Here is a 14,394-nt window from a genome sequence, read left to right as displayed (position 1 = left end):
AACTTTATTTGCAAAGTAGTTAGTTTCTGTTGGCGCGAAGTATACATTTCTTAGAAATAAAATAAATGAAGGTTTGCCTTCCGGATAATACTTAAAAATCTCCAAATTTAACCAAAGCTATTAATATTTTTGCTCTAGTGGCGTAAATAAAGCTAATCAATATGTTTATCATCCTGTGTACACCGTGTACTTTAGTTAAAATCTTATATGGTGAATTGGTGAGTCATTTTTCTGTAAGATAGTATACCTACTGATGGTTCTTCGGTAGCAAGTTCTGGAAAAGTTGTAGTCGACAAACAAACAATCATTCGTTTAATAAAACTGATATTAGTTAATACTTACATTGTTGATAACTCACAAATAGATAAGATGCGATAGCTTTACAACTTTTTGACAGGGTACCCAATGCATACGTCCCTTTACACAAAGGAGAACGAGTAATATTCACAGGAACTTGAATAATTTATGGAGTCATCATCATCATCATTTCAGCCATATGACGTCCACTGCTGAACATAGGCCTCCCCCAATGCTTTCCATGTTGATCGATTGGTAGCGGCCTGCGTCCAGCGCTTCCCTGCTACCTTTACGATGTCGTCGGTCCACCTTGTAGGTGGACGTCTCACGCTGCGTTTCCCGGTACGCAGCCTCCATTCCAGAACCTTTCTGCCCTCATCGGCCGTCAGTTCTACGTACTATGTGCCCTGATCATTGCCACTTCAGCTTGCTAATCCGTCGGGCTATGTCAGCGACTTTGGTTCGTTTACGGAGTTATGGAGTACAATAAATTAATAAATCAGTTTATCAGTTCGACAGGTAATCTGCTAGGTAGCACGACCAACAATGCATTTATTGTAAAATGGTTAGCTTGATTTGCCATCATCATCTACACAACAAAATTTTATAGAGCCGGCAAGTGAGACGTACCGAGACGCACACAGATATGGATTAGAGTAGATACAGCAAGTTGCTCGTCAAAGCGTGCCATTCCGATATGTCCAAATGGACATATATGGTCGAGTGATGTTCATGTAATCCGATTACAACAATCGGTTACGATGATTTTACGAGGACAATAGTACGACGAACACGGTAGAAAGAAGAAATTATTTACTGATTGAGAATTGTAATTAACAGAACAAGTAACAAATAAATCAAGAAGTTAGGTCAGTGATCGCAGTATACGTCTATGTATACGACGGCACTGGATTTTGTCGTTTAGAAATATCTTCAAAACTAGGTACCTGACTTAGCTTTATGAAAGAAAACGTATTGGCAAAACTACGCATTTTTACATTTATTAAAAATAAAAAGCTTGAGTTAGTCTTTATTTTATGAATCTAGGTCGGTCAGGTACTAGAATATTTAAAAGTATGAAATTAGGTAGGTAGGTATGAATTACTATCGGGTTTGCTTGTGCGGATAAATATTTTGTATTTGCGTAATGTATGTATGTTAGCGTGATGTATGAATGTAATGTGTATGATTTTAATGTGTTAATAATATAATTATAAGATGTAGAAATATTTTTTTGTGTGAGCTTTGTGTAATAAATAGTAATAAGTGTAATAATAATGTAGGTTCCCTACAAACTTTTGCATTTATTATTAGTAGGATAGGATAGTAGGATGAAATACCATCTGAATATTATTTTCAAAGTGTGTAAGTAGGTTAGGTACTATTTTCTAAAATTCACAAAGCTAGCCAGCCACTCTGGCAGTCTGGCAAAGCATTATAGGGTTTCATCATCAGGAAAAGATCACACAAATTAAAACCAACACAAATATGAAAGTAAATTCCACGTTATTTACACTTCCATAAAACATTTTGTATTAGCAGGGCTCGTTCACAAACTCCACAGTGGTTATGGAGTTCCTCCTAACCTCCACGGAGGCTAGGCGGTGACACGTCACCAGGTCAACCATTGTCGCTTCACCGCTGGAAAAAAACCATGAACTTCAAGTAAAAAAAAAATTACAAGTAGGTACTTGTATGTTTAGAAAGAAAGAAAGTTTAGTAGTAAACACAAATCGTATTTTTTTTTGAAGAATGAGAATTGCCGTCTATTTTCCATCATCAGATCCTGACTTGGCAATGGGACCACTTCAGTACCTCTAGTAGGAAAAACTTTCGAGTTCGTTTCGTTGCGTACTTATTCAAAGTGTCATCGAAAAATTTTGTATGAAAAATTAAACAGCGCCCCCTATATTATAGCCGCCCTAGGGGGCGCTGTTTAATTTTTCATACAAAATTTTTCGATGACACTTTGAATACGCAACGAAACGAACTCGAAAGTTTTTCCTACTAGAGGTACAGAAGTGTACATATCGAACAACATAAGATTTCTTAAAATCGGTCCATATTTAATTGACGGAATGATCCGTAAACAATAATCTTAGATTTGCTCTACCAGAGCTTTTAAAATAAAAAGTATAATTAGTAAAAGAAGTGCTGAAAATAATAATAAGGAGCGCCAGTCTTTCGGCGCTACAATCTCAATCACATTTTTTTTTATTTGTCCAGCTTTATTGTATGATCCGAGCTCCGCTACATACAACAGTGCTACCACTTCATTGCTGCGAGGGTGGGAATGTCATCTCATGTACCAATGCTTCAACCACACCAACGTGTGTAGATCGCCAAGGCCAATGACAGGTCGCGTGAACTGTCATGGGTCGCGCGTAGGGTTGCCAGGCGTCCGGCTTTAGCCGGACATGTTTGGCTTTTTAGGGACTTGTCCGGCCAAATATTGCCTTGTCCGGCCTGTCCGGCTTTTATTAGGCTTTTTATTTGGTTGCCGCGCCAGGCGAAAGTCGAGCCACAGAATAATATGAAGCGCACGCATCAGGATGTTGGATAGTAACCGATGATGATAGTACTCACTCGTGAACTGACAACTAATTACCCCCCCCCCCCCCCGTCACATGTCCGGCTTTTAGGGTAAAATGTCCGGCCAAATGAAGCACAAAGTCCGGCTTTTGTGATTTTGGACCTGGCAACCCTATCGCGCGACCTGTCATTGGCCTTTGATTGCGCCGGCGATGGCGATCTGCACGCGTTGGTGTGGTTGAAGCTTAAACAGTTATAGCAGAAATGGGGTCAGTAGTGCTGCAGCAGAACTGCTGCGTTCCTTGATGAGTGCTCAACCAAGCAGATTAATGTCTGCCGTCTGTCAAACGTTTTTTATGCTAGCATAAAAGGCAGATATTTGACCGCAATCGCACCTGGTGTTAAGTGAGATGCAGTCTAGGATGGTACATATCTGCCCTGTAAGTGCCTATTCACTCTCGCCTTGAAAACGCCTGGATTATAGATTACTCACCTATTATGAAGAACAGTTACAATTGTGTTGAACGGTGTCAAAAAAGATACGTTCTCAATATTCTTCTTGCACAAGCTCTGTACATGGATCCTTCTAGAACCTCTTGGTATGAATTTCGAGAAATGCGCAAGAGCGTAGTACATCGGCTGCTTAAAGAACTGTTGCTTATCGTCGGCGATGATGATGGGAGAATCCACGAAGTTGTTGGCCCAGTTCGGACCTCCTTGCTGGTCCAGGCAGAGGTTCCAGTCTATCCAGCCAGTGACGTTGTAGTTTAAATCCTGTGAAAGGTTTTAAAAGTCTATGTCATCATCATCGTCATTTCATAGGACGTCCACTGCTGAACATAGGCCTCCCCCAATGATTTCTATTGAAAGTCTATGTGTGAAGATATTTGCGGTCGCTTATCAACAACTTATTTAGTCGATTATGAAGGAGTAAGAGGAGAAAATGAAGGCTGAACATTTCTTCAGTTATATTTACTAGTATCTTTTGTGTGGTGACTTGAAGTAGGTGTTTTTAGGTGACCAGCTTAGTAAAAAGAATTTAGTATGTAGGACCATTCCGAATTTTTACTTAAAACTATTTTCCAAAAGTTAGTTAATAAAACAAAGGAGTTCTAAAGCAGTAAGAATAAAAGTTTTTTATTTAAATAGATAATTTATTAATTTATTAACAACTAGCTGACCCGGCGAACTCTGTTCCGCCTTAAAGGCAATAAATAAGCAAATCTTTCCTTATTTGCTCACCGTTTAGACCTACGCTGGACTACGACAAACATTTTTACACCAAAATCAGCTCAATCGGCCCAGCCGTTCTCGAGTTTTAATCAGACTAACGATCATCAATTCATTTTTATTTATATAGATAGATAGATAACAACTAGCTGACCCGGCGAACTCTGTTCCGCCTTAAAGGCAATAAATAAGCAAATCTTTCCTTATTTGCTCACCGTTTAGACCTACCCTGCACTACGACAAACATTTTTACACCAAAATCAGCTCAATCGGCCCAGCCGTTCTCGAGTTTTAATCAGACTAATGAACATCAATTCATTTTTATTTATATAGATAGATTATAGATAGATAGATATTACCTCTATGATATCCCGGATGTACAGCTGAGCATTGGACCAAGAACCCAAGTCGACTTTAGGGTATTCATTTGGTAAAAATCCTGTAAGAAACAGGTGTAGAGTTATTTCTAAGTGTATGTACCTATACTATTGTCTGTTATTATTTTCTGTGTGTTCCGTGTATTACAGACATAGCCCATAACTAAGCCGTTTCCCAAGGCCGTGACATGTGATATTAACATAATCTGTCACGGCAAACATAATCTCTCCTTCACTACCTGTCTTAGGTGCGGGCACAAAACTAGCGACGCACGGGCCGAGCGATGCCGCGATGGCGATGAGGAGTAGTATTGCGATCATTATTTACCAATCAATCCAAAGAATCCAAACTTCATACAAAGCAATGATTTTACTTATATTTTGCCTGACAAATAGTAGGTATATACTCGCACACCCACGCGCGAGCGATAAGGATGGGTATAATTACGCGCGAGCGATAAGGATGGGTATAATTACGCGCGAGCGATAAGGATGGGTAGCTTGGGGTCATTGGACAAAATTCTACGTGCTCACAGACCGGGCTTTAGTAGGATTATTTACTTACCCGCACAAGCCTCGGTGGAAATGACGAAAATGTCTGGGTGGTTCTTTAAAGGGAACGTGAGCATCTCTGGGGGGACCAACTTGTTGTAATAGAAGTGGACGGCAACCCCGTCGATGTACTGCAGAGTTAGTGGGTTTGTGTAGGCCAACTGCAATGTAAAATATTGTTTATGAGCATACGGTAAGCAGTAGCAGCAGCAGGCATTACTGAAAGGTCCAACTAAACCATTAGAGTAACGGCTGAATCATCATTGTATCAACTGGATGCGAGCGGCGCAGGACCGGTCTTTGTGGAAATCCTTGGGGGAGGCCTTTGTCCAGCAGTGGACGTCTTTCAGCTGAAACGAACGAACGAACGAACGAAGTATCTCCCGCTTTATTCGCCCAGCTAAGTACCAACCATTTTTCTTTTTTGAGGACGTTGATCGTCGAACACTTACCTACATTATCCAAGATTCTATTTGAGAACCTATTTTCTCTGGCTAAGCTTGCTACATTTTTGGACTGCGATATAATTTTAATTTATATGAAACTAGCTTTTTCCCGCGGCTTCACCCGCGTGAAATTTAGTTTGACACAGATCGTCATAAATTATAGCCTTTAGTTAATCTGGGTTATAAACAATAATACTGCAAAGTTTCATCAAAATCCGTTCAGTAGTTTTTGCGTGAAAGAGTAACTGTAACAAACATCCAAACTTTCGTATTTATAACATTAGTAGGATTATCCTGGCGTGATTCCAAGCAATGGTTTTTGACAGGGCCATCTTTTCATGTTTTCTCCCAATGGGGTTATCTAACCTATAATAAATCTGTAGAGAGGTCAATTCTGTACATGAAATATATTTTCAAAATAACTATCAGAGGGTGATTAGTGATCGATACTGATGCCAAAAATGCAATCAGTAAAATTTTTGTCTGTCTGTCTGTATGTTCCTTATAGAAACAAAAACTACTCGACGGATTTTAACGAAACTTGGTACAATTATTCTTCATACTCCTGGGCTGGTTATAGTATACTTAGGAATTCCCACTGGAACGGGAATTAGCTGGAAAATCCTTTTGTATGAAAAATCTAAACCGCTTAAGTTAGACGCTTGAAATTTGGCATGCAAACTTAAAGCTTTCCCACGGGAACGGGAGATAAAAACGGGTTTTTAAAAATAAATTAAGAAATGCTGATTAGATTGTTGGATTAGTTGTTGTTGTAGCTAACATTAGTTTTTGTTGTTTTAACTAAGCACTTAAGTTATTAGGCATAGTTGTGTGCAGTTGTAATTGGTCCATAGATTTGTAAGTGATTTGTAGCTGTATTTTTTTCCAAATAAGTAGTATTCTATGTACTGTAACTGTACCTATAAATAAATAAATAAATAAATAAAACATTTGTATGAAAAAATCTAAGCCGCGTAAGATAGATGAAGGGGGTAAAACGGGATCCACGCGTACGAAGTCGCGGGCGGCCGCTAGTTTATAATAAAAAATCAAGAATGAGTTTCTTACGATATTAAAGTAATCAACAATCTTGTCGCGGTTGTCGTCCACTGCCAGGATCAGGGTTGTGTTGAACTGCGACTTTCGCAGAGTCGGCCCTAGGTTATTCGCTATCCAGTCAGCCTGAAAATTGTAGAAAACTCATTGTATGAAGATAACAAATTCCTAAGCAGGTCTTGATAATAATAATTATTTAAGGCTGATTTGCACCACCTTATTTTAACCGTAACAATGACAATAACCGGTGCTTTTTGTATGGAATTTGACAGATTTTTGACGTTTGTCAAAGTTAAAGTAAGATGGTGCAACCCAGCCTAATTATTGAGGTACAACCACAGAATACATAATGTACAACTACACGTCATCTGTCGGAAAAAGACTCGATGCTGATAAGGTATAAACATACATCACGTTTTTACTCAATGGACGAATATTTTAATTATTTTAAATCAGGGAAGTTGTTGTAACCTTGATATTTATATTCTAATTTTTGACTACATACTCGGTGACTTTATTCATATCTAATATTTGTGTTCTATTTGATGTTAATAACTCTATTTTTGACATGATTACTTAAAATGACATTGTTTAAATTTTATATTTTTGCATGCCATACTCTGGTGAAATGTGTGATACTACTCTAATCTACTTTACCATCACTTACATGTACCACTTTCAAGCGAAATAAATGATTTGATTTGATTTGATTTGATTTGAATCGGAAACCTACCATTTCTTAAATTAGAACACAATAGGCTGGGTTGCACCATCTTACTTTAAAATTCCTCCAAAAAGTTTTAAAGTAAGATGGTGCAACCCAGCCATAAAACCATACAAAAAGCACCGGTTATCATTATAGTTACGGTCAAAGTAAGGTGGTGCAACTCAGCCTTAAACTTTCAAAAAACTTTCCAGGAAAAATAAGTCCATAGTAAATAATGACTAACTTGTGAATACAAAAATAACTTTTTAAAATACCTAACGCTCCTTATCTTATTTTAATTAACAAAGTTTGTTTAACCAAAAATACATTTCGAGAAAAACAATTGATAGTTAATTGCGCAATGACAATAATTATTAAAATATACTTGAGTTAGGTATTGCACATTTAGTAAAGTGGCAATAAGTAAACCTAACGGCATGGTAATAAGAGCTTTTACTAAATTAATAAAAAAAATTATGTCAGTCACCTCGAAAGGCTACACAATGCCATGGAAAAACATGGCGTTTAAGGAAGACCAGCTTCTTTCTTGACATGCCATTTCGAGCATGTTTCGATAACCATTGTTTTTGTCCTGTTACCTACTAAAGTCTGGTCACCGAGCACGTAGAATTTCGTCCAATGAACCCAAGCTACCTATCCTTATCGCTCGCGCGTAATTATATTGCTGTCGCGACTGTGCGACTGGCGGCAGCAGTGAGTGTGCGAGCGCGACAGAAATATAATTACGCGCGACTCCGCGCGAGTGATTAGGATGGGTAGCTTGGGGTCATTGGACGAAATTCTACGTGCTAGGTGACCGGACTATATTGTAAGTGTTATTACTGTGTTGATAAAGTTTTTTATTATTCTATAAGGTCCATGCATAATTACACCCACCTGGTCTACCACAGTCCAGCCTAGGGTATTGAACGGCGTGTCGCTAAGGACCGCATTCGTGGGCTCATTGGTTGTGGTGACGGCCCACACCTGGACACCTTCTTTGGCGTACAGCTGAAGGAACCTTCAATGGAAGACCATCAAATTGTTGAATTAGTCTTTAAGCTCCTGTATATTATGTACTTTACACCTTTACAAATTGTCACTTAGTAAGCAATAAATGCCGTGCCGTGTGGTGACGGCAGAGTAGAATACATTTGTCACCTACTACACCCTACTCTTTCCGTAGGTGTCATAAGAGGCGACCTAGGGACTACACATCGGACAGAGAACGGGAAGCAGCGCTCTCCAACCCGCCTGCCAAGTATGGGGATTATGGCAAAACCCTCCACTATAGTGGAGGAGGCTCATAGGTCAGCAGTGGACTGTAAAGGGCTGTTGATGATGATGATGATGATGAAGCAATAAATATTTTGAATTTTGAATTAAGATCAACATGGTATTAGTGCAAACAAGTGCCAATACTAAGGGTGGGTCTAATGGCCGTTTTCATCATCAATCCCTATTTTTTAAGTGACCCCTATCTTCTGGTCGTGTCGACCTTCGGTTTGTCATCGTGGTGAAGTAATTCGTTTCACGGCTTTTATCGCTACTAACGGGGAGGGCGGCCCAAGCAAAGGTCTCTTCCCGCTCTACAGGAAGGCCTACTGCATCCCCCCAGTGACCCTATGGTAACACATACCAGGAATTTTGATTTCTAAGGGGTCATTTAAGAATTACTGATTGATGGTAAAAAGGGGCATAAGTATCCCACCCTAAAGATTCCAATCTTTTGAAAGGGGTTTTACTTTTTACCATCAATCCTTAATTTTTAAGTGACCCCTATGAAAACAAAATTCCTGCTATATGTTACTATCGGGGTCACAAAAATTTGGGATTGATAGTGAAAACGGGCATGAGTGAGCCAATGTCGGAGGCTCCTTACATTGCACAGCTCCACTGCTGATTGGGGCGATTTGTTTAAGCTTCTCTTCATCATCATCATCATCTCAGCCACAGGATGTCCACTGCTGAACATAGGCATCCCCCAATGCTTTCCATGCTGCCCGGTTGGTAGCGGCCTGCGTCTAGCGCAGTCTTTCCCAAAGTGGGCAATAACGCCCCCTTGTGGGCGCTGCAGGCTTAAAGGGGGGCGGTAAGAGACCCAGAAAAAAAAATCGGGACGTTGTGTAGAGGTTTGGGAGGCGTCATCTACTAGGAGGACTCTTAGACACCGACTGAGCTCGACCCTTGACTACAAAAATGGGGGGCGCTAAAAAATAATTTATTCTCAAAGTAGGCAGTAGACTAAATAAGTTTGGGAAACGCTGGTCTAGCGTCTTCCTGCTACCTTACTTACTTCAAATAGTAGTCAGCGTAGGTTTGATAGTACTCCTTTTTGAGGCGACTGATGCCTGTAATGTTGTTGTTGGTCTTCATCCAGGCGGGAGGAGACCAGGGAGAGGCCACCACGTGCACGCAGCCTGGTGCAGCTTCCATTGCTGCTTTGATCATTGGCAGCTGGGAAGAATATTATTATTATTAGTGGAGATGAGATTATTTTTATGAAAGAACACATCAAAAAGAGTCATGCACAAGCATAGATTCAAGTTTACGATTCAAAAGAAATTGGTAAGTATTTGATCGTAATCGTACCTGGTTTTAAGTGAGATGCAGTCTAGGATGGTACATATCTGTCCTGTAAGTGCCTATTCACTCTCTATTAGATAGTTAAGGTACCCTTTATTGCACACCACAAAAAAGGAATATTAAAGAAATTCAAAATTAAAATAGCACAATTCAGGCAATCTTCTCGCTGGGAAGCATAAAATATGTCTCGCTCTAGTTGTCTGGGAGAGACTAGAAAACTAGAGCGAGACATATTTTATGACCAAATTCCAGTAAAAAGTCCTTCTTACAAAGAAATTACCTTATATTCGTAATCTTCTGGAGCCAAAGTATAATTTGAGAGCTGCACATCATCTTCTGGGTACTCATTGTAAGCATAAGGATGCGTTGAGAAGTCCGATCCTCCAATTGGCACTCGTATCATGTTGTATTCCAGACCTTGCCTGCTGAAGTACGCACTGGAAAAAATATTATGTTAATTGCGCTGAAAGAAGATATACTTAGGTAAGATGATTTTCTCTGAGTGGTGGATACCCAAAGTAACCCTTAGCTACCATAATGGCGTCCCGTAGAATATCTTAAAAATAATAAAGTAACGGACTTACTGCAAATACAAACGCCTACGGCGGTTCCGATAGCACCAAGTCAGTTTTCATAAACATAAAGATGGGGCGTCTTCTGTACAACTTAATACTATACAAGTTTTTTTTTCTTTTCCTACCTCTCGTTCCCACCGATGCAACTCCTGTGTAGCCAGCTACAGATTGTCCGCCAGTCAAAATCCAACCAGTGAAGATCAAGTAAGTAAACACCACCATTTTCACAATGGCCCATACAAAATAGTAACGTTCTTCACCTTACGCCACCGGAGAAACAGCGCGCGCCCCCTTGCTTATTTTAACTTGCTGTTTAACGAAGTCTCAATAAACCTGTAATACAGTCTACTGTTCGCTTATTAATTCATCAATTCCCGGTCGAGACCCCTACATTTTGGTTTCTTAATCTTAATAAGATGCTGCCTCAGTTAATGGCGGAGGTATCCGTATCTGCTTTTCCTTCATCCCCCTCATCTCTCTCAAGCCCTGGATGGACACAGTTCCCTATGAGAACCTCTGTATTTTAATTTACAAACTTACTCAATAAGGTGCTGCCTCAATGTATCATTCTCCAAGCTAAGCCAGTTGATGGCGGCGGCATCAGTGACTGCTCCTCCGAAGCCCTCTACCTTCTGGTACAGGCGGCTGGTGTTCAAATACAGAGCTGGGTAGCAGTAGTTGGAGAGCGTGCATGTTGCGGCTGGAAAATATTTAATACTAAGGCGGGCCCGCGTGCCCGCGTGGATTTTTTTCTGTCACAAAATTGTGCACACAGTGTGCTCCATATGTACTTACATATAAAGCAACAAGTACTTATGGTTATATTATGCTTGCAATTTTTGTATTTTTGTTAGAAGAGATACGAAAAACTTACCTTGACTATCAAAATTAAACGTTTGAAGAGATTTCGTGGATTTCTGGAACCGCAAGCCATCCTAAAAAATAACGTTTAATTATTTTTAATGTAGTTAATTTACCTACATCTTGACCTTGACTATTAGTTACTTCTTAAGTCCCGAAATACTGGTCAAAATTGAATAAATATTTTTAGATTTTAATATTTTGATTTTACTTTACTTACTTCGGAAGAAGTGTACGCAACGTAGTTTCCAAGCGATGGTTCATCTCTGATCAACTCATCACAATATTCTGACGTACATAAACACACTGTTGATTTGTTCTGGTCAAATATTTGGCTCCAGCATGGCTTGTCTAAAAACACAATCTTTTAAAAGTGACAATAATTATCTCTATAGATACTTCATCTAAAACGGTTCAGCAGATTAGTGTAAAATAGACAGATTACCTAATTTATCGTTTATAATATTAGTAGTGAGGAGTAGGTTTTTGTTTAAACCCGTTTAATTTTTAATTTATTCAGTACATTACAGTGCACTTTTGAAGATCGGTCGGCAGAGGACACTGTTCAATCGTGGTTCAATTGAATGTTACACAATGTCAATGTCATATAAATTATAATTATTTAATTTTTTCACCCATGAGAATGATGTGTCTATTGTTATAACTCAAAATACTTACAAACATCATATTTAAGTATTCTTATTATTATTCATACCTAACTTAGGCAGAAAGGTCATCAAGGTTATTCGTAGGTTTTAAAAAAGAGAGATTTTCGAAGTAGATTTTTGAAAAGTCTTAATCTCGGAGTTAGGTTTTCGAATTAGGTTATCGAAGTTAGGTTTTCAAGTTAGGTTTTCGAATTAGTTTTTCAAGTTAGGTTTTCGAATTAGGTTTTCAAGTTAGGTTTTCGAATTAGGTTTTCGAGTTAGGTTTTCAAAATAGGTTTTCAAGTTAGGTTTTCGAATTAGGTTTTCAAGTTAGGTTTTCGAGTAAGGTTTTTGAATTATGTTTTCGAATTAGGTTTTCAAGTTATGTTTTTTAGTCAAGTTAGCGGAGTTAAGTTTCCGAATTGGTTATCGAAGTTGAGTTTTCCAGTTAGGTTAATCGAATTAGGTTTTTGAGCTAGGTTTACTGAGTTAGGTTTTCAAAAAGTTACGTTAGCGGAGTTAAGTTCCCGAATTAGGTTATCGGAGTTCGGTTTTCCAGTTAGGTTAACGGAGTTAGCTTTTCGAAAAGTTAACTTATCGAAGACAGGTTTTCGAAACTCGATTTTCAGAGTTGTTTACGTTTTAGAGAAATTCTGCTTTCGAGTTAGGTTGCCGGATTAAGGTTTTCAAAGTTCGGTTTTCATGTTATGTTTTCAAGTATGCTAAATCTTAAATCTTACCAGCAGTGCAGTGTATTGACAGTTGTATAACCAAAGTCAATAGTAAAATTACTTTCCTTTGTATTCCCATTTTTAACTCCTGAAAAGACCATGAAAGTTCAAGACTGTAGGGGAGAAGAGTTACCAACTGTCTCAATCAACTCTGATTAGTCGGTAACTACTTCTGACGTCATATTAAAGGGCAAATATTAGCTAACAGATTTGATGCACACGTCATTATTCACGGGAGGTGTAATTAAAATAATAACCGACTTAGACTCACCAACTACACTCGGCATCAAATAAATCGCACCTCCCGCGACAAACACTTATCAAACGTATGCGTCCACTTCCCACCAACATTGGTACCATTTGAAAGCCTAGTTCTAAACTTCATTTCATTAAAGGAAAGGTTTTTACCCCAAAAATGTATCTTTACAAGGATCCAGAGTCACTTCTTCAAAAAATAGGTAGTTACGCTATAGCCATTTTTTATGGCTATAAAACTGTTAAGTTGGGATTAATCGCTATCCATTTGTTAAAGAGGACACGTGAGATCTTTATTTGGTTTTATAACCATAAAAATTGGTCTAATTGATCCCAGAGGTGAGCCCAAAGTAAGGTCTATTTTCAAGTCACATTTATGATGTTAATCATTTATTTAGAAATAAAATGTATTTTTCTTTAAGGATATTTATTGGGCTTTCAATAACACCAATATTGTTGGGGTACTTGGGGGTACCATGATTGTGTCAGAAGAAAATCTTTAAAGTTCGCGTCGCGGAAGGTGCGGTTTATTTGATGTTGTGTGTATTTTTCTACCATTTAAATTTCTTGGAATCGATCCCAGAAACTTCGCTAAAAGTCTAAAGCTCCGGAGGTCAAGCTTACTTATTTTTATTGGTCGTATCGAGCAGTTATTTTTCAGCCTCTTTTTCAACGATATTACGTTAAGAGTAGGCGCACACCGTTGATTTTTAGTTGTCCGATAGTTGTGCATGATTTAAAATTGTATGAAGAATCGGCCAAATCGAATCGGCGTAGTGTGCGCACTCCCATACATGCCCGTACTGATCAACTGCCCGACTAAACTATCGGCCGACGAAAAATCAACGATGTGCGCCTACTCTAATAAGGCTGAGTTGCACCACCTAACTTTAACCGTATCTATAGCGATAACCGGCGTGTTTGGTATGGAGTTCGATAGATTTTTGATGTTTGTCATGGTGAACCAACCTAGCGAGCTAATAGGTAGTTACATACTTATTATACTCCAAGCATTTTACCTACGACTAAAAGTTTTTAAATTTCTCTAAAACAATCTACTTACTTATCATCAAAATACTTCAAACCTACACCGGCTTACCTCAGTAAATTTTAACACAGAATGTAAGCTACCAAAATAAATACTTATCCCGACAATGCTTCAAAGGAACTGCGGTCGTGAATCTGTTCTTTGTTACTTTTATGACACAAAATTTACTGTTACGAGTAGGTATGTATCTGTGAAATCCGAAACTAATTTATGCAGCTCATAAATATTCATTGAACTGAAAACTGCTTATAAAAATATGAAGTGATTTCGGAGTTACAACTGACTGTCACGTTTGTTTTTTGTATAGGGAGGCTGGAACAAGTATTATGTGTAGCCTAAAAAAAGGCTTATTTTAGTACCTAAATCTTAATTTTACCTACACTACAGAGCACAGGGCAGACCTCTGAGGAAACTTACAACTACTTAATTAACAAATGGAACGTCCTTTTGTACAAGATCGCATCAGAAATGAGGAGATCCGTAAACGAACTAAAG

At 38.6% G+C, this 14,394-nt stretch overlaps 1 protein-coding gene across 1 annotated transcript; it reads right to left on the bottom strand.

Annotated features, from left to right (window-relative positions):
- Nucleotides 1-1,784: 1,784 nt before the first annotated feature.
- Nucleotides 1,785-13,967, bottom strand: LOC114352141 (lysosomal acid glucosylceramidase-like). Its single transcript, XM_028303617.1, has 13 exons — nucleotides 13,951-13,967; nucleotides 12,606-12,684; nucleotides 11,439-11,569; nucleotides 11,232-11,292; nucleotides 10,898-11,057; nucleotides 10,063-10,219; nucleotides 9,493-9,653; nucleotides 8,094-8,217; nucleotides 6,503-6,616; nucleotides 5,002-5,149; nucleotides 4,419-4,498; nucleotides 3,323-3,603; nucleotides 1,785-1,938 (listed from the first exon to the last, which is right to left on the bottom strand). Exons 2-13 carry the CDS (start codon nucleotides 12,673-12,675, stop codon nucleotides 1,833-1,835), a joined length of 1,593 nt encoding a protein of 530 aa, XP_028159418.1. The 5' UTR covers nucleotides 12,676-12,684; nucleotides 13,951-13,967; the 3' UTR covers nucleotides 1,785-1,832.
- Between the last annotated feature and the right edge of the window lie 427 nt (nucleotides 13,968-14,394).

The sequence above is a fragment of the Ostrinia furnacalis genome, unplaced genomic scaffold (assembly GCF_004193835.3).
Source record: "Ostrinia furnacalis isolate ACB-3 unplaced genomic scaffold, ASM419383v2 OfSCF1259, whole genome shotgun sequence".
NCBI classification, from domain to species: Eukaryota; Metazoa; Arthropoda; class Insecta; order Lepidoptera; family Crambidae; genus Ostrinia; species Ostrinia furnacalis.
Note: the sequence above shows the minus strand (reverse complement) of the source record. Positions and strands in the feature narration are given on the sequence as shown.

What these genes read in the sequence shown, in the direction of transcription:
- LOC114352141 (XM_028303617.1), bottom strand. Translation starts at nt 12,675, where the DNA reads ATGGGAATACAAAGGAAAGTAATTTTACTATTGACTTTGGTTATACAA. An exon ending in CAGAAGATTACGAATATAAG is followed by an intron (nt 9,654 to 10,062) that starts GTAATTTCTTTG and finishes TATTCTTCCCAG; the next exon opens with CTGCCAATGATCAAAGCAGC. An exon ending in GTAACTGTTCTTCATAATAG is followed by an intron (nt 1,939 to 3,322) that starts GTGAGTAATCTA and finishes GTTTTTTTCCAG; the next exon opens with CGGTGAAGCGACAATGGTTG.